The 21,801-nt window shown below is 36.7% G+C and overlaps 1 protein-coding gene across 1 annotated transcript in view; it reads left to right on the top strand.

Annotated features, from left to right (window-relative positions):
- Positions 1–21,801, top strand: part of BANK1 (B cell scaffold protein with ankyrin repeats 1) — a 151,539-nt gene that overhangs the window by 34,551 nt on the left and 95,187 nt on the right. The window contains exons 4-7 of the mRNA XM_086746705.1: positions 7,344–7,492; positions 8,653–8,791; positions 10,806–10,948; positions 18,480–18,600. Coding sequence (XP_086602831.1) covers positions 7,344–7,492; positions 8,653–8,791; positions 10,806–10,948; positions 18,480–18,600 — 552 coding nt within the window. The remainder of the gene's footprint in view (positions 1–7,343; positions 7,493–8,652; positions 8,792–10,805; positions 10,949–18,479; positions 18,601–21,801) is intronic.

Genomic DNA, 21,801 nt, shown 5'->3' with positions numbered 1-21,801 from the left:
GTAACTCTGAAGCAGATAGACGGACTCTTTATTAAAACATTAGGCTTTAATAAGGTAGAACTGCTGGTGCACACAGAGGGCCAGCCTTCAGTTTGCCTCTCCCTGGAGAAGAAGCAGGATGAAAGTATGCAGAATGTAGAAGCTGGAAATAACAGGTTTAGGGGTTCTATCAACAGTTCTGCTCAGCACCTAAATGACCTCAAGCAGGTAGTTATTATTTCCAGACTAATCAGTGTGCCTTTAGAAGCTCTTTGGGACAACCTTACTATGTGTCTAAGACTTAGCAGAATGGTCATATTATTAGTGCTGCTGTAGCTAAAAATCATAATTTGATTGTAGTAAAAATAATAACATGAATTTATATACAGTAAAAGATGAACTTATTCCCAGAAAGCCCCTAATCTAAATGTATGCATCCTAACAAAAGCATTGATTGCTGAGTTTAACTCAAACCTTTCTTACAAGCGACAGTCCCATTAGAAACTAGCTAGTTGTCATAGCCTTAGGTTGCATCTGAATATACAGTTAAAATCATATGGAAGTATATATATAAAGAAACGCCTACAATTTCATACAGATTATTTCCTAAAGATTATTAATAAATTCATGGTAAATTGCTTTTTGCTGTTTTGGAGTTTTTTTGAAGGCAGGATTTTTGGTTTTTACTATCAAATATGTCTGTACATAATAAGTCTTCTGTATTGTGTTTAGATGCTTTTATGATGACTCTATTAGGCTACAATTATGTCAGAATGATAAGTTGTTGTGTACAAAAACATACCTGATATTACAAGAGCAGGTGGGTATGCACCTTCACAATCAAGTCAGTCTTTGCCTACACATATATAGTAATGCACTAAACAGTAGATGTGGGGGGGTTCCAGGGATTGCTCTTTTATGGAGAGAAATAGACGTGAATAAAAATTGCAGCACCATCGGTTGCTAAGATGACATAAACACCAACTCCAAATATTCAGAAAAGGAAAAACTGTTCTTCATAGCTTTTAAAGGAACTGTCAATTTGATGCTTATTTGCAAGAAAAATAGTTCACCGTAAATAAAGTAATAGAAACATTTTGGAGATATGGGGAAAATAGGCCAACTTGCAGAAAGCTACTGTTTTTGATAGAAGAAGTCAACCATGCAGAAGAAACTGGGACTGAGAATGCTTTTGAGAAAAACAAAGATAACTGTCAATGTATTTGCAAAAGATAGATGATTCAGCAGAGAGTGAAACCTTATTTAATGCTTATTCAATAATGAATATGTTTACTTTGGTCTAGAATTTATACATGATAGAAAACAGATAAAAGAAAATAAGATTTAAGTCAGATGTTTATATGTTTGAGTATGTATTTAACAATTTTCTGTGTTTTTTATAAACCTTTCCATTCCTAAGCTCTCTTTCACCACCAGTAAAAGAAAACTTTCCAGTAGAGCAGAAAAGGGGATTTGCTTTGAAATCATATCTTAGAAAGGATGTGTAGTAACAATGAATAAATGACACTTTCATGCGGACTAAAACCGGCTCATTGAATGAAGCCCAGTGTGGTGAATGTTTTCTGCCTCCATGTTTCTTGCAGCCTTTCTCGGATCATTTATAGAACAATTTATGCAGCCAGGGGTGGCCCTTCAATCCCACTCTTCTGCCCTCTCTACTGAGCTCATACAGCATTCACAAATGCCCATACTTTAAGAGGACTAACTTTCATAAATGTCTATGATAAACTTACGGTGGATTGGAGGAACATGACATGCATAAGTCTTTTCTCCTGATTTTTCCATATTACAGAAGGTTCCTTTGTTTTTTTTTCTGTATGGCTCTACTTTCATCCACATTTCTGCAGAGCGCTCACACATGTTTGACTTTAAGCTTTTGAATTGCGAGGAATTCATTTATACACAAGCACCTTTTCAACTACACCTCACAGAACCCAGTGCAACCACCCACCTCTGCCTTTACCTCACATTGTGCTGGGGGTGGTCCTATCATATTGCATGGGATGGCTCGTGCACTTAAATGAAGTGCTCTTCCTTGTAATCCTCTTCATTTTAATCTTTTGACAGTGGAAGACCCTGTCGTTTCTTTCATGTGGTGAGTTGGCCACGTGTGCTTTATTATCTTGCCATTCCTTGTCATCTGCCTAGCTTGACTGGCCCATATTTCTCATCCTCTTACATGTTGTGTCACTTAGGGATAAATGAGGACCTTTTTTGTAACACAGTTTCAGTTCTTCAGCTAGCATTGCTTTAGCAAGACTTGAGGAAGAACTGAAATTTGTAAAGCTAGCAGGCATTTTGCTTTTGTAAAACTAAGTAAATTTGGGCTGAGATTCGTTCCATGGGTAGCCTTAGCAAACACATACATCTTTCATAAGTTTATGTTTTCTGCTATTTTTAATACCCCAAATCTGTCAAATACATTGTTGACTCAAAACATATGGCAAATAAGAAGTAATCAAAACCAGACACAATTTATAATCCTCATGTAGACTGCAACAGGGATAGCTAAAGAGCGTACTTGAAAAGTTAGAATTTGGGGGAGGGGAGAGGTTGGATGTGGCATGAAAGTTGTTCAGAGCCATGGTGAGGCATTAATTGTTGAATCCACAACAGACTCGAGAGACTTCGTTAAAATTTCTCACTATATGTGAAGGAATGTAATTTCAAAATCATCTAATGAATTCAGTTTAAAGTGTTTGATTGATAGCAATAACGCATTCCAAAAGGTTTTGTGTAAAATATACCAAATTGATGTATTGAAGTTATATGAATTAAGAGAGAAGATTGAAGTAAAGCTCAAAACATCAGGACTGTCCCTAATTAAGTGAATAACTGTTACAGTAAATGTGTGTAGTATTTTATTATTTAGATATGAACTTAAATTCAAGATCAGCCAGTGTGACCATCAGCAGTAGGTATTTGTCAAAAGGAGGCCAACAAAAGTAACCTGATAGAAATGGAGCATTACCCTCTGTAAGAGATGATAACTCTCAGTAGGTCTGCCCTGAATACTCAAGGGGATATTATCATAGGTTTTCCTTTCTTTTTAGCTTCTAGCTCATAGTCCTGTCTAAGCATCATTAGATATAATTCATAATTTCTTATACTTCAGTCCTGCAAGAAAGGGTCTGGTTTTATTAATACATTGTTTTAATCGTTACTGCTACAGTAATGACTTTAAGAACCTCACTGATCGGTCACCATTATATAAGATGTTAAATGAACACATTCACCATGCAACAAATACCCTTACATAAATCCTCTCTCTTAGATAGTCTAGCATTATAATGGTGTTCCTTTTATGTTACCTTTAAGCTAATCTTCACCTACAGTTGTAATTTTTTGTTAAATGATCGTTTTTCTGAAAGCCTTAGCAATTAGTGGAGCTTCCTAGCCATTGCTTTCAGATTAAAAGCAAGACTATAAAGAGGATTCACCATCAAGATGTCAAAAATTTAAGTGTACAAAAGACCTGTACATCAGGCAACACCTTCTGCCCACATTTAATAAATATTGCCTATACATGTGCTCCATTTGTGTTACTAGAATCTCATTATTGTAGTATTAAATCCTTATGAGCTGTATTGTTTTAGTTAATGCCACCAAGCCAAGGCTTACTTACTCTCTGGTGTATTGCTCGTTCAACATTACAAATAACACTTTACGTTGTTGTTTCATGTTCCACATTTTAGGACAGATAGTGTGCAATTGCTGGTAAGAATCTGTGCTGGAGATGGTGGCTCTGGAGTTTGGTTATTAAATATATAGCAATTATAATATAGATCCCTGTTGTTACTGGATTGCTGTACATGGCTTTCATTGATTGTCAGGTAGACCTGACATTTAGTGAAAGAGGTCTTGCTTGATGGTTTTTAGCTAATACATTGCTAACCACTTTCACAGTCAGCAGAGGAATCTTTCATTCTCTTAAATAGCCAAAAGCCACATTTCTTAATAATTTATCTGAACTCTAGCGCTGTGCAATCCCAGTACTGACTGGGTTGAAGTCCCACTTCTAGTGACTATTATGTCACTAGACATAATAAAAATATTAAAATGCAATTAATGTGGGAGGAAAACATTATCCTAATTTAAACCAGCTTGTTAGCACTAGCATTGACCTTCTCAGTAGATGAATTATTGTGGACGTTAAAAGGTGGAAGTAACTACTGCAATCTTCAATGCGTAGAATGCAGACTGTAGATATAAGGCTGTCATGAGCTTCACATAGATTAGAATGCATCCACACGATCCTTGAAGAATGATCACTGACAGAGAGCTGACATCTGAGAATCCAGTGCCTACCAGATTTGTTATTTAGTCCTCTCATTTTGTCAGTCTGGTAATGAAATGCTTCTTGTCTTTGCAACACTCCTTTGCCTAAAGTGGCAGAAAAAAATTCAGAAGAAGCATGCACCTCATTTGAGTTGTCTTCTGAAGTAAATTCTATGTGCTTAAGTATAAGATTTGAGAGTGACTTAAAATATGAACACGTAATGTTGCCAAAGAACGTGCTGTGGGCATACAGTATCCTAACAGGGCTCCTCAGCTGGGGTTCAGACCTTCCCTTTTCTGGAAGGCAGTGCTAAATAAACTCTAGTCTTCACAGAGATAATCAGAGAAATTTATTTACTTACTTTTTGAACCGGATAAGTTAAACTGCATTGAACTGTAGGTGGATTCTCATTCAGAATCAAAATAGCCTTTGTTCACGGTAGCCTGTTTAACTTCCAAAATAAATTCAAGGAAATGGAATTAAAACTACTTCCATTCAGTAAAGTATGTCTACACATAGGTTAAGTGTAGTTTTGCTGATCTACACTGAACTCACAGCATAAATTCAGAATTAGTTTGCCTGGAAGGCTGAGAATATAAGCAGGAGTAGACTGGGGAGGTTTTACTAGCTGGTGGTGAACACTGAACCCCCCCACCTTAGATAGTCAAAGAACCTTTAACTTCCTCAGCAAAACTTGGACAAGTTATACTTCTTTTTTTTTCCTTTTCTTTTTTTTTTTTTTTTTCCTTTTTCTGAGATCTCTCTAACAATCAAAGCACATCTCTGGAAAAAAAAAATCCTACATCAAACATAGCATACCCAAGTTTCTGTACTGCATTCCGTGGCATAACTTCACTTAGCAGGCACATTTGTTATAGAAGTTTGTTAAAATCTATGCCTTCTTAAACAAGGCAACATTGGTAAGAAAGGGAACAATCTGTATCACACAAACTGGTACATATGGGGGAAATAAAGGCAAACAAGAAGTGGGAAAACTAATTGTAAATTACCGATGCTGTTGCTGGATGGAAAGAGTTTTATGCCTCGTAGGAGCACTGTGTGGTTTGTGTACCTCAGTCATTTGGGCGCTTTTGGGAAAAATTTTAAATGACTGTGGTACTTGTTTGAGCAAAGCTAAATTGCTACTGTTCTGTATTCTGACCATCATTAATTTATATTAATATTCTACATCCATTTAAGAAAAAAAGATGTGCCTGAAAAGTTATTTGTGTCCTTGAATATAATTGACTGTGAGTGTTCCATAATTTACAGTAATACAAGATACTGTTGATGTCTCTCAGGATATTTTCTCAGCAACCAGTCAAGATTTTTTAACTCTGAGCTGCTTAGAATGATGTAATTAATCTAACTAGGTGTCTGCAATGTGCTGGGTAATCCTGCGTGATGAAGAGCTGCTGCAGTCCTTTGAGATGGGTGGCAAGAGCATTTTGTACAGGGTAATAGAGTGTCTGGAAAGGAGTAGTAATGACACAGCTGAGAAGCAGCAGGTGTGAAGAATAGCTTTTCTAAAACACAGGCTTAGTCAGAGCTCTGCAGATGCAGTTGTCAGTTCTTTTATATTTCCTCATTAAAATTCTGTGATTTGGTGAAGGATTCACTGTGGCTCTTGGGCCTTTACCAGTACAGCGGAACAGAAAAGAAACTGGTTCCAAGCTATCGGTATGACTGGCATAGCATTTCCAAACTGAGAATATCCTACACAAAAAAAAAAAATGTATGCCTTCAGTACATCGTTTTGTCCATGAAGGAAGGCAAAGACTACGGAATCTATGTTAAGAAAAACTGTCTTCTATTATAGTTACCTGGTCACAGGTATCTCTGTCCTCACATAAATCCTTCCTATAGACAGGTGGGCTGATGTGGTAAATGTGTAGCATGTCCGTGTTTACATACAGGGAAAGGAAGAATGCTAAAAATGCCAGTTTATCCCAGTGTATGAGAGTTTGTTCTTCTGAGACTATGGATCTCTGTGACTTCCTTGGTCACAACGACTTTGGTCTAAAGGCCTTCTCCCTTTTGACTTTAGTAAGACAAAGCATATGAGCAGAGCCTGTTCATATCAATAAAGGCTGCAGGATCAGAGCTTCACAGGCAAGCTCTTTATCAAAGGAGTAAACCTCACTACATTTACATGAAAGGGAATTTTGCAAGGCTTTCATGTGGTGCCCTTAATGTGACTCCAAGTGCCATATGAGTTTCTAATATGTTGGAAATCACATCATAGGTTCAACAACGCCAAGTGCCAGGTCCTTTACTTGGGTCACAACAACCCCATGCAACGCTACAGGCTTGAGGAAGAGTGATTGGAAAGCTGCCTGGTGGAAAAGGACCTGGGGGTGTTGGTCGACAGACTACTGAACAGGAGCCAGCAGTGTGCCCAGGTGGCCAAGGCCAACAGCATTCTGTCTTGCATCAGGAACAGTGTGGCCAGCAGGAGTAGGGAAGTGATTGTGCCCCTGTACTCAGCTCTGGTGAGGCCACAGCTCGAATACTGTGTTCAGTTCTGGGCTCCTCAGTACGAGAAAGACATTGAGGTGCTGGAGCACGTCTAGAGAAGAGTAACAAAGCCGGTGAGGGGGCAGAGCACAAGTCTTATGAGGAGTGGCTGAGGGAACTGGGATTGTTTAGTCTAGAGAGGAGGAAGCTAAGGGGAGACCTCATTGCTCTCTACAACTACCTGACAGGAGGTTGTAGGGAAGTGAATGTTGGTCTTTTCTCCCAAATAACTTGAGATAGGACAAGAGGAAATGGTCTCAAGTTGCGGCAGGGGAGGTTTAGGTTGGATATTAGGAAACACTTCATTACTGAAAGAGGGATCAGGCGCTGGAACAGATGGAGTCATCATCCCAGGAGGTGTTCAAAGAACATGTAGACTTGGCATTTCAGTACATGGTTTAGTAGGCATGGTGGTGTTAGGCTGATGATTGGGCTGGATGATCTCGGAGGTCTTTTCCAGCCTTAAAGATTCTATGATGCTATGATTGCCATGTTTTGTTGATCTGGGATTACTAACAATGTCCTCATTACGCATTATTTATTTCAGATCACCAGGCTAGCTCTGATGTTAACTTGTCAGATGTCAGGGGAGCATCAGGAAAAACAGACTTCAGTTTTAAAACAGAGGTATTTTCTGAAACATTAGAAACTAACGAGCAGTCAATATTGGTGCTTCCAGGAAGAATATCATGTGAGGTAAGGATTTTGGATGCTAAAATCTTGGGGATAACAGTCAATGTTCTTCTCTTCCTGCTGCAAGCTCGTTCATAGTATAATAGTTTTGAAAAAAAAAAAGCAGATAAGGGGCTAAAATGAGAGTGAGTCAAGACTAGAATGGGATTTATTTTGCCTTTGTGTCACATCCAGACTGCAACCAAAACATTAGCAAATAAAATAGTTTTGAGACAGCCTTTGAGGGATTTTGTCTCTATTAGAATTACTTGGCAGCTCGGGTGGAGATATTACTGTCACATGGACCTTGTAGTTTAGAGGGAGCGTGTGGTCAGGCACTTCTTGAGAGATACAGAGTGTGTCTTGGCAAGAATCCATAATGGGTGTATGGGTGCATGCATATGTGCCCATACCACGAGTTACACAAAAAGTGCTTGTGTGAGCGTGTACCATGTCTGATTTTAAATTAAATCAAAAATATTTATATATACATAGCTGCATGCATATCTGATGGACACAGATGTTCATATGTGTTTCGTTTTTAATCAGAATGGCTGTGAGAATATAAATAAAAATGTAAATAGAGGAAGTACAATATCCAGCATTGCATGCCTTTATGTGACTGAGTGGCCACACTCAGATACGGAGGTTGCGGTGTACATGGAATGTCATGTATTTTGCTTGCTGTCTGTCTTTCAAAGATTATTTACACACATTATTTCATTGTCGAGGTCAGTACACTTCCCTCTGGTTCAGAAGGCAGTAGAGGGGTAACTTCTCACATTGCCTGCTGCTTCTCTCTTACTTTACTGTCAGTTCACTGCAAGAGTTTAAGTGAGTCTAAAGTATTTTAGGTTCTTCTTATTAGGCTGAATGTCATTCTTCTAGACTATAAAGTAGAATGGTCTTAGAAAATGTAACAATTCATCTACATATGCATTTAAAATACTGTTTTAATATACTGTTAGATAAACTGAATTTGAAATACTACATTAATTGTGTCATCTATGTCAGTAAAATACTAAAGGATAACACTGGGATGGCATATGTTTTGGTATTATGATTTTTTTGTGTATGAAGATGTTGGTAAAGGAACTTTCCTTCCAACTTAGGTTTTCATTTGCATTTTACACTTTCAGTATAATTTTCTAAAGGACTAATGGGAACATATTTTAATTCTGTAGAACCCTGGTGAAATATTCATTCTGTTGAAAGATGAAATAGATGATGAAACTTTAGAAATTGAATTCATAGCAGATAATCAACGAATTAGGACACAACCAGCCTCTTGGAATAAGAAGGTCAAGTACATGAAAGCCTTAGGTAAGAAAAGCATTCTTTACCTTTAAGTAAATAGAAAATTTTGAACTCACTTCACTCTTTCTGATAAGCAGTTTCACTTCCCACTATTTTGTGTTTCCTGTACATGAGTTTTGCACATAGAACATTTATTAATAATGCAGAGAAGCAAGGCCTTGTGATTTAAGGGAAACTAGGTTCTATTAGATTGGGTTTGTAGGGTTAAATGGCAAGTGGCAGTCTTAAAATGTCGTTGGTTAGTTACAGATTAACATTCTTCAAAATCACTGCCATAAAATGCAAAGCCAATAGTCTTTTCTTATTACTCTATTACTAAAATATTTCATTTTGTATTTAATGCAGTAAATTTGGTTATACTGCTCTCTATAATTCTTACTGACACAGGAAATAATTTATTTTCTTTGTTCATATCCATGCCATTTCTCTGTATCACTCAGCTCTGCTGTTTTCTAATTATTTTTTTTAACAGCTCCATCCATAACTAGTTGCCAACAGTTTCCCCTAGTTAACAGGAGTTTCTCTTAGGAGCTCTGTGCAGATTTAAGGGCCACAACTATCCCCACTCACTTGGTGTGAGTTAAGAATTAAAAAATTTTTCACCTGAGTATTCAGAGTGTAGCTTACTACTCCACTGCATGCTGTGAATTCCCAAAGGAACTTGTATAATACTTTATTCTAAAACCATTGCAATACAACATTAGATAGGAAGAAATGCATACATATCTATATGTAGATATATAGATATAGGCTACAATTTTCAACAGTGACTTCTTGGAGCTACATTTGGGTAATTCTGTGGTCTGATTTTCACCCTGAATGCTGTCCTGAGATGATGGCCATATTTGGCCTGGGAGTTCTTTATCACTGTGATAGTGCAGAGAGTTTGTTTTTAGAGTCCTGATTGGGAAGTCCATGATCGACAGGAAACTTTCATCTGTAACTGGATTTCAGAGAAGGAACGCTGAAATCCTCATTCACAGATCTTAAAATATTCTTCCAAAATTGTTCTGTGAGAATATTGTTAATCACAGGAAGGTTTCTATAGTGGATGAAGAAATAAAATAGTAAAAATTTGGCAGACAGCTGTAGCCCAAGTTTAATTTTTGTTTCTTATGTTATTTGTATTTAATGCTTCACTTTGTAGGCTTTTTTTTTGTGTTTCAAAATCTTGAAAAGTTGGAATTTTGGGAGTACTCTTTTTTAATAAGGGTCCAACTTTTTATTTTTTTTTTAAAGCATTTGGACAGTTTCCATTTAAGTGATTTAAGATTATATGCTATTAATTTAGTTTCTTTGGCCCTATTATTCTTCTCCATTTTCAAGGTTGCCCATTTTATTGCTCTTTTGTGGGCAGAGTTAGAATTTTAGGAAAACCGTGCTAGTGCTGGTATTGTACAGTAGGATGCCTGGCACAATGAGTGCTAATGAATTATAAAATGTGCTCATAAAGAAGGCTTATGCTGCATACACAAAGCAAGTCATACTTAAGTAACAGACTGTACAAATGCCTCTTTCCCTGCTTTTACTAGGTAAACAACTGGAATGGAAGTAATTATACTGCAATTTGTGCAGCCTAGTTCAAATCCAATTTTGAGAACCTTGCCTGCAATTAAGAAAAAATGTTTCAAAAGATGAATAGTAATTCCATTATTTGTAATAAATGAGCTTTTCCTTAATTTGTAGGCATAAGGGAGCCTATTATAGGTTATCAGTCTATCAAAGGGAAGTTGGAAATGTAAAACATACTGTTTTCACTCCTTTCTAATCTGAAGCAATACAATAGCTTTGTTTTATACAGATTTACAGATCTGTATTTTCTTTTGTCAGCTTTTTAATGTTAGACTGAAAGACCTGCATAAAAAACTGACTACACAGAATCATCTGTGAAATGCAAATCCAGTTCATTGACTCTATGCATTTTCTGTGATATTTTCCTGTTCTTTTACTCATTCCCTGAGACCTCTGGTCTGAGATAGTAAAATATTTTCAGCTACTGTTCTGATTTGTGTTTTATAAGATTTTCCTGCTGGCCCTGTATGTGTAAATGTCTACTGTGGTGGAGTCATTAAGACCACAGCGCAGATCGAGTACTATACTGCACTAGAGGAGATTGAGAACATTTTTAAGAAAGTGGCTGACCCAGTAGCTTTCACTTGTCAGGTAAGTTGACTTCTGCATTTTTAATTAAAAAAAAATAGAACATAAGTGCCTATCTATGAGCTAAGAGGTAATACACTGTGCTGTAAAGACTTCTTTGTTTGCACAGTAATGAGTAATGGCTCAATAGCAGGCTCGGGATTACAGAGGCCTGTCTTTGAGATGTCTTGTTGTAAGCAAGTCAGGCAAGTGAAAACAAATTTTCTCTCTTTTTTTGTTTTTATTTAGAAAGTGATATAAACATCCTTTGTGCTGTATACGTCAAATGAACAACATCCTGCATTATAGAGGTTGAAAATAATAGCAAACAGCAGTGATGTCCCTCTCCATGAAAGTGTTCTTTTTAGTATGTTCTAAAACCAATAGAAGCAAGTATTCTTAAGTCACATTGTATTTGGTGGATTATTATTCATTCACCAGCAAACGGAATTTTTCTGGCATAGCTTGTATGGAAGACAGTATGTTGCTATTCATATAGAGTCCATTTACAGCTGCTGAATTATCATTCATGTGGTTTGCTGGTTGCCATGCGCATTCTTTGCGTATATTCAGAAGAATTCACGTTTTGAGATGGTTTCAAATCAGCACAGAAGGCTGCAGTGCTCTGCAGCATGGCTTTTGCCAGTGGCACATACAAAATAATAAGAAAAGAAAGCATCTATTAAGAAAGAACGGAACCTCAAGTATCATTTTTTGAATGGTGGGTAGCTAGCAGACTTGTCATCATGTCTATTTGTAATTGCAAAGCCAGAACACAAATAATAGTCTGTGTTTCCAGTGCAGACAGTCTCATTTTCCTATGACAAATCTACCTTATTTACCACCTAAGGCATTACACTCATAACAAAAAGATTGATAAAAAATGATGTATTGCATTATTAGTGTTCTGTTAAGGATGGGGGTATATTCCTTCTAAGTACAAGTCACTTCTGTTCTAGGAAAACAGACTGTTGCACAAGAAAAATAGTGTAACTCTAAGTCCAAGTGTGTTGTTAAAATCTTTATGGTGTCCATCATTCTTTAGCCTGTATTTTGAAGGACATTGAAGTAAGTTTCTAACAGGTTTCCTTTAAAATTTTATGCATAAGAAGTGTGTCGTAATGGTGAAAAAAAAAAATATAATTACCAAGGTAACCCAGATACCTACAACACACCTGGTATTTCCACTGAAGAGTTATTCAGGTGTCTGACCCCTCATTTAACCAGCATGACTAATATTTAGTAAGATACATGCAATTCAAATTATATTCAAATGCAAAAATAATTCTGTGCAGAGGAGTAGTGCACACCAGGAAATACAGCTGTAGTGTTACGACTATCAGCTAAGTTTAACAATTCACTCACCTTTACTCATCTGGATAATAAGCAGGGCTTTAAATGAGGAGACGCTGTTTGCCTGCTCTCCATTTTATTGTTTTGGCAACTGAAAAATTAATGCCAAGAAAAAAATTTTAATTAGGTAAGTTTTACAATCCACACAATATCATGTGGGGAAGTACACTAATGGTAGTTCTTTTGTAAGTGTACCTATGTGTTGAAAGATTTGTCATCATATTTAATGGTACCTGCCGGGCCACAGAGTGAGGTACACTAACTAGCTAGCTAGCTAAACTGTTTCCACAAACTTTTAAAGGACTTTAAGCTCTCATATAAACCTGATTTAAAGGTGATAAGATACATCATAAAGATGCAATTTATCAAACATGATTTAACTTAATCTTTAAAAATATGTTCACCCAAGGAAAAACAAAAGAGACTTGATACTAATTAGAATTCCTATCAAGTAGCGGGAGTAATAGTAACTGAATTATTTAACCAGGATAATTAAAACCTTTGAGACTATCAGCTTATTTGCAAAAGTATCTTGGAGAAACAATGGTTTATCTATGCAAAGTAACAATCAAACACAACAGAAAACAAAATTAAAATAAGATAGAGAAGCTTACAGCAATTATTGATCAAAGCAGTATCACTCTGTGGTTCAAATAAAAGTTCACGATTTTCACAAATGCTTGCAATCTGAGAAGTGTCTCCCTATTAAAATTCTGTGATGAAAGCAAATTGCTACAGTAATGCATACCAAAGACATAATGCTTTGGTAAAATGCTTTCATTGTATTGTATATTGTGTTGCCAACCCTTCCAGCTACTTTGAGATGCTATCATCGTTGAGACTACTGTCTGCTTCTCCACTTTGTCCCTCAATAAAGCCAAACAGATAAACAAAACCCGACAAATAGGCTTGCAGCTATCCATTCCTTTTACTGATGGTCAGGTCAGTTCATATATCTTACTGGGAGACTGAGAAAGTATGGTACTACTGCAGTTACAAATTCCTTTTTGTAGAGATGAATTTAAGACTAACACTAGTCGTATTTTAGATTAAACATATTCTAAGATTTTTACAAATCGTGGGTTTGGATTGAATTCTTTGCCACGTCTGATAGATTGTAATTGTCTATGTTCCAAATTTCTCTGAATTTAAAAAGTATTTGCCAACATTAGCAAGGCATTTTAAACAATAAGTATTTAGAAAATAAGGAAATAAATAGAGTAAAAAATGAACTAAGTTTCTTTGTATAAGTTTCAAAAGAAAAACAATGAAATTTTATAGTAAAGTAGGAAGAGTTGGGATCATAATAACTGAATCATAATGCTGAATTAAGTTGCTATCAGAATATATGAGGGTAGGTGTGGGCTAAAGGCCATGAATTTTTTTGTTCTCTCACTTTCATATAATGCCGCGTTAAAGAAACCCTCTTAGGGAGTTTGTGTTCTTATAGTAACCTGGTGTACAGATTGATTTTAAAGTTCTTATGATTCATAATTAAACATTTTCATATTTCATTTTTTACTTGTCATCAGCTTTTCATTTCAACATTCTGCTGGATTTACATGCTGCATTGATTTTTCTCTCAGACTTTCCACCAAATGCAACTATTGATTCTGTTATTTAGTGTTGGTGTTTCCTGATATTTCTTAGGTTTTAAAAAAAAATTGAAACTAAGATCATATCCTTATTACTGAAATTGATAGGTTCATGTTAGTTTGAGTGACTTGGAGTATCTAGAGAGATTCAGGAAGTCTTTATGACAAACTTTAGTTGAATAATACTCCTGTGATTCTGAGAGACTTGGTATCTTAAAGGATGTTTTCATGATAGTCATCAAACGGGATTCCAGTTACAGTGTATATTGAAAAAGAAGAATGAAAATAAACTGCAGCCTTTTCTAGGAAAATTTGTAAGAAGTAGCTATATGATTTAAGTGTAGTAGTACTATGTATGCACTTTACCTGATCCCCAAAGATACTCTCTTTGAAACTGTTTTTAATATTTCAATCTTCTAAGCCACATCAGCAGCTGTTATTTTAAAATGTGTCTTTCTTTTCCTCTAAGTGTGAAATCTCTCCACATTCTGTCACTGACTAAAATTGTCAGAAATGCCTAAGTGATTTTTAAGCCTAGCCTACTCTCTTCAGCAGAAGTAATCTAGGTACTGAAGGGCATATAAAGTAGCGTCTGATATGTAAGAACTACTGAAGTTCATCTTTATGTAAATGTAACCTTGTTAGTACTGCTAAAGCCAGTGAGAAATATGTTAATTTATGGACTCTGTATGCTGTGTTTCAGTGTAACGCATTTTCCGGGCTTTGTAAGCAATTGGCTCCAGGGAGACCTTATAGCAGCCTTCCAATACCTAAAGGGGGCCTACAGGAAAGACGGGGAGAAACTCTTCAGTAGGGCCTGTTGTGACAGGACTAGGGGTAATGGTTTTAAAATAGAGGAAGGTAGATTTAGATTAGATATTAGGAAAAAATTTTTTACAATGAGGGTGGTGGAACACTGGAGCAGGTTGCCCAGAGAGGTGGTGGATGCCCCATCCCTGGAAACATTCAAGGCCAGGCTGGATGAGGCTCTGAGCAACCTGATCTGGTTGGGGGATGTCCCTGCTCCTTGCAGGGGAGTTGGATTATATTGACCTTTAAAGGTCCCTTCCAACCCAAACCCTTTTGTGATTCTATGATTATTAAATAATGTAGGTTATCTCATTCACAGAAGTAGCAAAATATGTTCTTGGTCTTTTCTTTTTTCAGGGCTGTTTTTCGAAGCCCAGGTGATGGTTGGAGCTTGGGACATTTTTTGTTCTTCACAGCTGTGTCCTGTTGCTCTTAAAATGGGCCAGGGGAATGGAGGTCGTGCCTGCAGCTGGGGAGGTGGTACATGCTGCTGGGGATGAGCTCTGGGGCAGGGAGCTGCGCTTGCAGGAGGACCAAGATTGAAAAATTGAAGGGTGGAGCAGAGAGCAGCTGGCTGTGCTTCAGGGAGAAGGAGGAGTTGCTTACAAACTTGCTGACTTTATTCTGAGCAGCTCGGAAAGAAGAACTTGCCTGCGGGGATAGAGGGACAAAGTAGTGCTTTTACTTCTTTTAAGTTATGTTTTAAGTCTTTATTCAGATAAAATGAGCTTTCTCAAATTCCTGACTGGCTCAGTGTTTTCTTGCAGTGTGCTTAACTTATACAGTCCTACTTCTGTTGGCGCTGGTGAAGCTTCAGCATGAACTTTAGGTGTGTAATGTTGGTGAGATTTTTGGGGAAGATTTCACGGGCCTACAGAGACCTGTTTGGGTGCATCAAAACATGTAAATGCAGTGTATTTAGAGTCTGTGAGTGCTCTGGAGCAGGAATAGACACTAAAAGGAAAGTTTCTAAACCGAATTCCTTCTTGGAGGATGTGATCTTTATGTTGGTATGGAGCTGGATAGTGCAGAATGGTCCTGTTGCTAGTTCAGTTTCACTGTTATTTCTGCTATTATTTTCACAGAAGTATTGGAACAGATCCTCCTATATGTGACATAAAATAAACTAGATTTTCCTACTGTGTCTTTGTTGCAGGGTAGCAGAACAAAGCCGCTCGTTATGTTTTTGTTAGTGTGATATCTTGTTAAATCATTGTTTAAGCCTTCAGATTTTGGAGTAAGAATAAAAAAAAATTAAGGTGAAAAACTTGAAGCAAATTGCACTGGTAACTCTGTATAAGAAGTATATTGTGCCTGGCTTGGAAATCATAGAAATGGATAGGCTGGTTGTCAGAAGGTAGGCCTGTTAAAGTATGAGAAATTTTGCTATAATTTAAGCTGTTCTCTTTGGGAGATGAGACAGTCTACTGTCTCAGTGGCTTGTTAAAACCGGGCTCGCCATAAGCTGTGCAACTGCTTATGGTCTTGAAAACTTTGCTGCAAGCTCCTGAAGTTGTGTGCTCTGTCTCATTTTAAGAACTTACTCCATCTCAGTTTGTGAAACGTTGTTGTATCCCACAACGTTGGTTGTGGTTATCTGCAAGCAAAGTAAGAGCCATACACTCTTAAGGTACTCCTCCCCGAGATTTCTGCCTGAATGCAAGGGAGAAGAAAGGATTCCTGCCTCAGCTCATACCAAAAAGCAGAGGAGCTTTGTAGGCAAGATTACCTTGAGCACTTGCTGAAAAGAGACAGTGGGATGTTTGTTTGGCTTTAATATACAGTTAAATACTGTCTGAAATTGCTCCTTGGGCATTTCGGGACAGATGATAAGAGGCAGGTGGTGTTGGGGTGCTTTTTGGGTTTTTATTAATTTTTATTTTGAACAGAGAGGGTTAGATAGGTAGCAAAATGTGTAGGGAGTGTCTTTGCCATTTTGTATGGCAATTAAAAATGTGAGTCCAGATTTAGTTTGTCTGGAAGCCCACCTTATTGATTATCTTCTGTATAGTGGAATTTCTGCTATACAATTGCTTCTGTGAATACCAGTGATTTTGAATGTCTTTCTTTGTGGCACAGTTTCTGCATATACACTCATCTAAGCTAGTTCCTGTGTTATTACTTATTTTTGTGCTACTCTAGGTGGAACTCTATTAAGGTAGTACCAATGATGTTACCGTATCTAAGGAGACCTGCTTGGAATAAGAGAGAATAGTATGGTTTCCTAACTGAATTTTAATATTATTCCTCCTAATAATTTTTAAATATGATGTGGTTATTCATGTTAATGTGGGAGATGATAGATATTTAGGAGGTTCTGCATATCCTTTCTCAGTTCAAACTGAAGTCTGGTACTCAGGTTAGATCTTTATTCTAGAACAAGCCTTAAAGATTTTTTTCTAGGAGGAGTCTTTTTTTTCTTTAATGCTTATTGCTTTGATTATTGAGAACTAAATCAAGTATTCATAGTTATTGAATAACAAATACAGAGAATGTAATGTGACAGTAAAGAAAGAGTGAATTATGGAAAGAAATAGGTCACAAGTTACTGAATATAGTGGGATTTATGCATCATAGTCAGTATTGGAAGGGCCAATATTAATTATGCAAAAAATAAACAATTATATATTATTACTGGTAGCTTGCTACCTGCACAAACTTGTCTTCAAATTCTGGGTAATTCCTGTAGGACTCAGATGAAAATTATATCCTGTGTGTGTACTCAACATTTTCTGATCACCTCACACTTATTTTCGTACTCACTTCTAACCACCTCAGGAATTAAGCTTCGTGTTTCGTTAGTAGACCCCTCTGTCCTTTTCTCCTCAGTATGTCAGTCAGAGTTTCTTTTCAAGTTTATATGCTTAAGTGTGTCTGCAGATATTCTCTGTTAGTGATCCTGATCCCAGACTTGTCTTGACAAGAAACAGTTCAGCTGTGGGAAGGCAAACTTTAACTGCTAACATCTGAGCAGAGTAAACCAACTCTGCCTGAGCACTTCTCTGCTGTGGCTGAGCATCTTTTGGTACCCGGTACAGTACAGACTGTACTAGTGTCATAGTAATCAGTGTAAAATATTCTTACTGTTCAAATCTCTGTAGTCACACCAAGCAAAGAAACACTTAATTATGGCTACCTTGAGAGTTGTTAGGAGTAGATCTTGCCCTTCTATCCAGAAAAAGGCAATCAAAAAAAAAAAGATCTCATGGCCATCATTGAAGGGGCCATCGTGGCCCTTGTTTAAAGAGTATGTATTTAGTAGGAAGCTAACCTAGCTGGTTGCTATCAACCTCTTAATTTGTCAGCAGTACTACACCTTGGCTGATGGAACTGAAGCTGTTTCCTACCTAGCAAAGTACACAAGCTTAATGTAAATGTTTTGGGTAACAGGGAGCTACTGTAGTCTTTAAACTTACCCTGAATTACTGCTGTAAGACCTTGGATTTGTTGGCATCTCGCGTATGTCAGAATAGTTCCTGGTTATTACACTGCATTGTTATAGCTGAATCGAGAGTTGATAAACACAAACCTTCTTGTCCTTACCTTTTATCCAGAAGTTTTTAGTCATGGCTGAACTTCGTAAGTTATAATACCTGTTTCTCTTCAACTGGTCATGTTATCATGATCCTTCTATATTAGAGTATCTCTTCTGTAGCTTTTAAAAACTATGCTGCTCCTACTAAGAGTGAGTCTATAATAATACTGTTACATAATTTGATTCACCAGCACTCCGAGGATAAAATTTAAAATACATATGCAACAAATGCACTATTTTTTTTTAATTTTATTTTAAACAGGCTTTAAAGTTTTCTTCTGTAGAGAAGCTGGACAATGTTCTGACTTTGTTATTGAAAAGCAAGATATCTACTTATGAATTCAGCCCATTCCAAGATGAAGAGCAGCACCATCAACAAGCTGGTGAGTCATTTCTTGTGTGCATTGATTTTTATTACTGATGCTGTGGTTATTACTTGTAAATGTTCATAAGATAATCTTTAAATATTTAAAGCCACTAGTAAAATGCAGGAATCCACAGTAAAGACAACACAACCAGGAAAAATGGGGAAAATAATTCTGTAAATCTTTACTTCATGACTCAGTACTATGTATGTATACTAGTCTTGATGTTTGATCAAATGCAAGTTGACAGCTTTACAGCTGAGCAAATTTACACTTATGGTGAAAACAGACATGAGAAGATGCCTGTACATTATATATTTTATTACTAATTGCTCTTCTGCAATACAACTTAAACTTAATTTCCTCAACGTTTGTTGACATAAAGTCAGAAATCTGTCTCTGTCTGAAGAGAATGGATGGCTTTTGGACTTAGAACAGTACTAAACTTCTCAATTCATTTTAGTACCTATGCACTTAATAGTTTCAACTACTTCTGGCCAAAAGATAATTATATTATTTTAATTTTTTTTTTAAAAGGAATTCCAGTGAGTTAAAATAGGATTTGTCTATAAAGTAGACACACTGTATGCACAATTCAGTAGTGTATCAACAGAAGCTACTGTTTAGTACCAAATGGAGAGTCCTGGTTGAATTCATTGACCACTCATTAAGGACTCACATTGGTTTGCAATAAACAAAAAATGTGATTATTCAGTTTGTGTTTTGAAAGCATTATTATGGTATTTCAGATGTGTGTTAGATCTCAGCTTTTCTGAGAAACTTTTGGAGCAAAACAAACTCCAAGAAAATGCATTTCACTTCTGAAATAATTAAGAAAGAAGTGTTTAACTTTTTGGCTGATTGCTGTTTTCTGTACCTGGACCATGATTTTGAGAGAAAATACCTTTGCTACATCCAAGTACAACATAATGCTTACTTCTCATAACAAGTTTTGAAGGTAGCTCTGCCGTGATCACTATCATGTTTCCTTTCCAGTAGGATTTCTTTGGTGATGGAATTCAGCTCTCTGTACTAGATAAACACAATTCCACTTGTATTCTAAAAATGAGCTTAAGTGTGAGTCTGGGTTAGTGGAAGCAAACAGGTAGGCTGTTAAGTGAGACACCTGTTCTTGATGTTTTCCTGTGCCAGACGGCAGGATAGGGGTGTATAGAACACATTAGAGAGTCATTCCCAATGTGACATGTTAGTTCTGATGAACAAGACTTTCTGTTTCTCCAGTAACCACATAGATTTGGGCAAATTTTTGAATATTGAGAATAATGCTTACTAACCTGCAGTCCCTCCCGCAAAGGCCTGTGTGGTTCAACAGCAAGTTAACTGCTCGTGAGCTTGAGTCAAGTAGTCAGCTTCTTGAAACAAACTTGTTTTGATGTACAGTACAACAAGAAAGTACGAAGTTAGATGCCTAGATTCTTCATGAAAGAAAGATGTGATTGCAGAGCTGAAAGCACTTAGAATATAGGAGGCCTAGGCTCTGATCTCATGTAAACCCATGTCTTTGACTCCCTGTAAGAGCATTGCAAATAGGCATTAGATATAGCAGGTCTAATAGAGGACTAGCATCTCCTTGTTCAGCCATTTGTATAGCATTTTATTCCAAGCACCATTTTTTCTTCCAAAGCGAATATGTCAAAAAATGAAAAAAATAATTAAATACTTTTGGAAAGGATATATAGCTATTGGACGAAAAGCTCCGTAGCACTGAAATGCATTATTCTTGTATCTCTGAACAGACAGATGAAACAGCCCTAATCTCATAATTTCTGTGTGTGCTACTTTTTCCTAGTAGTCAAAATAAGCTTACGTCAGAAATCCAGTTGTCTGTTTCCGGGAGGAACACATACGCTTTGCGTTGGTCATACTTGGTTGAAATAGAGGCATGTCAATAACTCAGAATACAGGTACCCTTTTAACTTCTCAGTAGCTACCTGTATGTGATTCTCTAGGCTTCCTGCTGACTTCCAAACTGTGCTTCTAAAAGCTTCAAAGCCTATTAAGCATAATAAAGGGAGCCTCCGATTAGACTGGTATCAAATGCTTAGTTCATAAGGCTTTGAACATGTAATGTTCTTACAAAAGATGGAGTTAATTTTTTTTGTGCATCTAGCCTCTAATGGACTCTACTTAATCTTCTGACTTTCTAGTCAAGGTGTAATAGCTCTAGCTTAATAATATCTGTACTTAAATGTAGATGCAGTCCTTGAAAGCTAGATGCTTCCAAAGTAAAGATGCACACCTTTCAACCTAAACACTAGAAAAAGTTTAAATCTTTTTAAACCTTATCATTTGGAGACTGTTTCCTTACTCCGGTTATTGGCATGACTACAGGAGGTCAGTCTTGCAGCATGAGATGTAGATAAGAGAAGCCTTTCTCTGTATGGTTTTACGTTTATGCTTTATTTTGACTTTATAGCTAAGCACATCAGGGTACAGCTGATAAATTGCTGTACCTGGAAGTTCTCACTATGAACTAAAAGTGAACAAATAATGAAGAACTTATCATTAATTTTATCGGCTAGCTAATGAATTGCATGATTTGACTTTTCACAAAGTGCATAGCTGTGTGATGAAAAACTTAGGAATGTAAAACCAAATACAAAATCTAACAGGGAGAATGCACGCGATGTAATCAAAGAAAAATACAGTGTGATGCTTGCCTATATTAGCAATGGTTTAGATAAAGACATCACCAACTGCATGTTTGCTTATATAATTTCTGAAGAGCTACACCCCTCCCAAGAATGGCTCTTTAACAATTTTTTAGTATGATGAATGTGGTATTTGTGAGAGGTTGTTGTCTAGGCTGGCAAAGTTAAGATAGATGGCAAAGGTGCAAAAGGTCAACTCTGATACCATCTTACTTTCAATGCATCTATTACAAATGTCTGAATAATCCTCTCAGCTAGCACTTCTTTGGTTAACTCTTCAATGTATAATTTTAGATTGCCTAATTTAAGACATAACTCTTTATTTTGTGTGCAGAATCTCCATCAGAAATGCAGTTTCATCTTTCTAGGTTATAAGAGTGAAAGTATGTAGATGAACATATGATATTACTATAGCTCTCACTGTGTGCAGCCTATCATACATACCTGATCACATTTATAGTATTTTTTTTTTTCTTGCAAACCCTGAGGCTATTTACTTATCTTTTCCATTTCCATTTATTCAAATTTGGAGACTTTGAGCACCTGA

The sequence above is a fragment of the Chlamydotis macqueenii genome, chromosome 4, assembly GCF_036417535.1.
Source record: "Chlamydotis macqueenii isolate bChlMac1 chromosome 4, bChlMac1.mat, whole genome shotgun sequence".
Taxonomy (NCBI): Eukaryota; Metazoa; Chordata; class Aves; order Otidiformes; family Otididae; genus Chlamydotis; species Chlamydotis macqueenii.
Note: the sequence above shows the minus strand (reverse complement) of the source record. Positions and strands in the feature narration are given on the sequence as shown.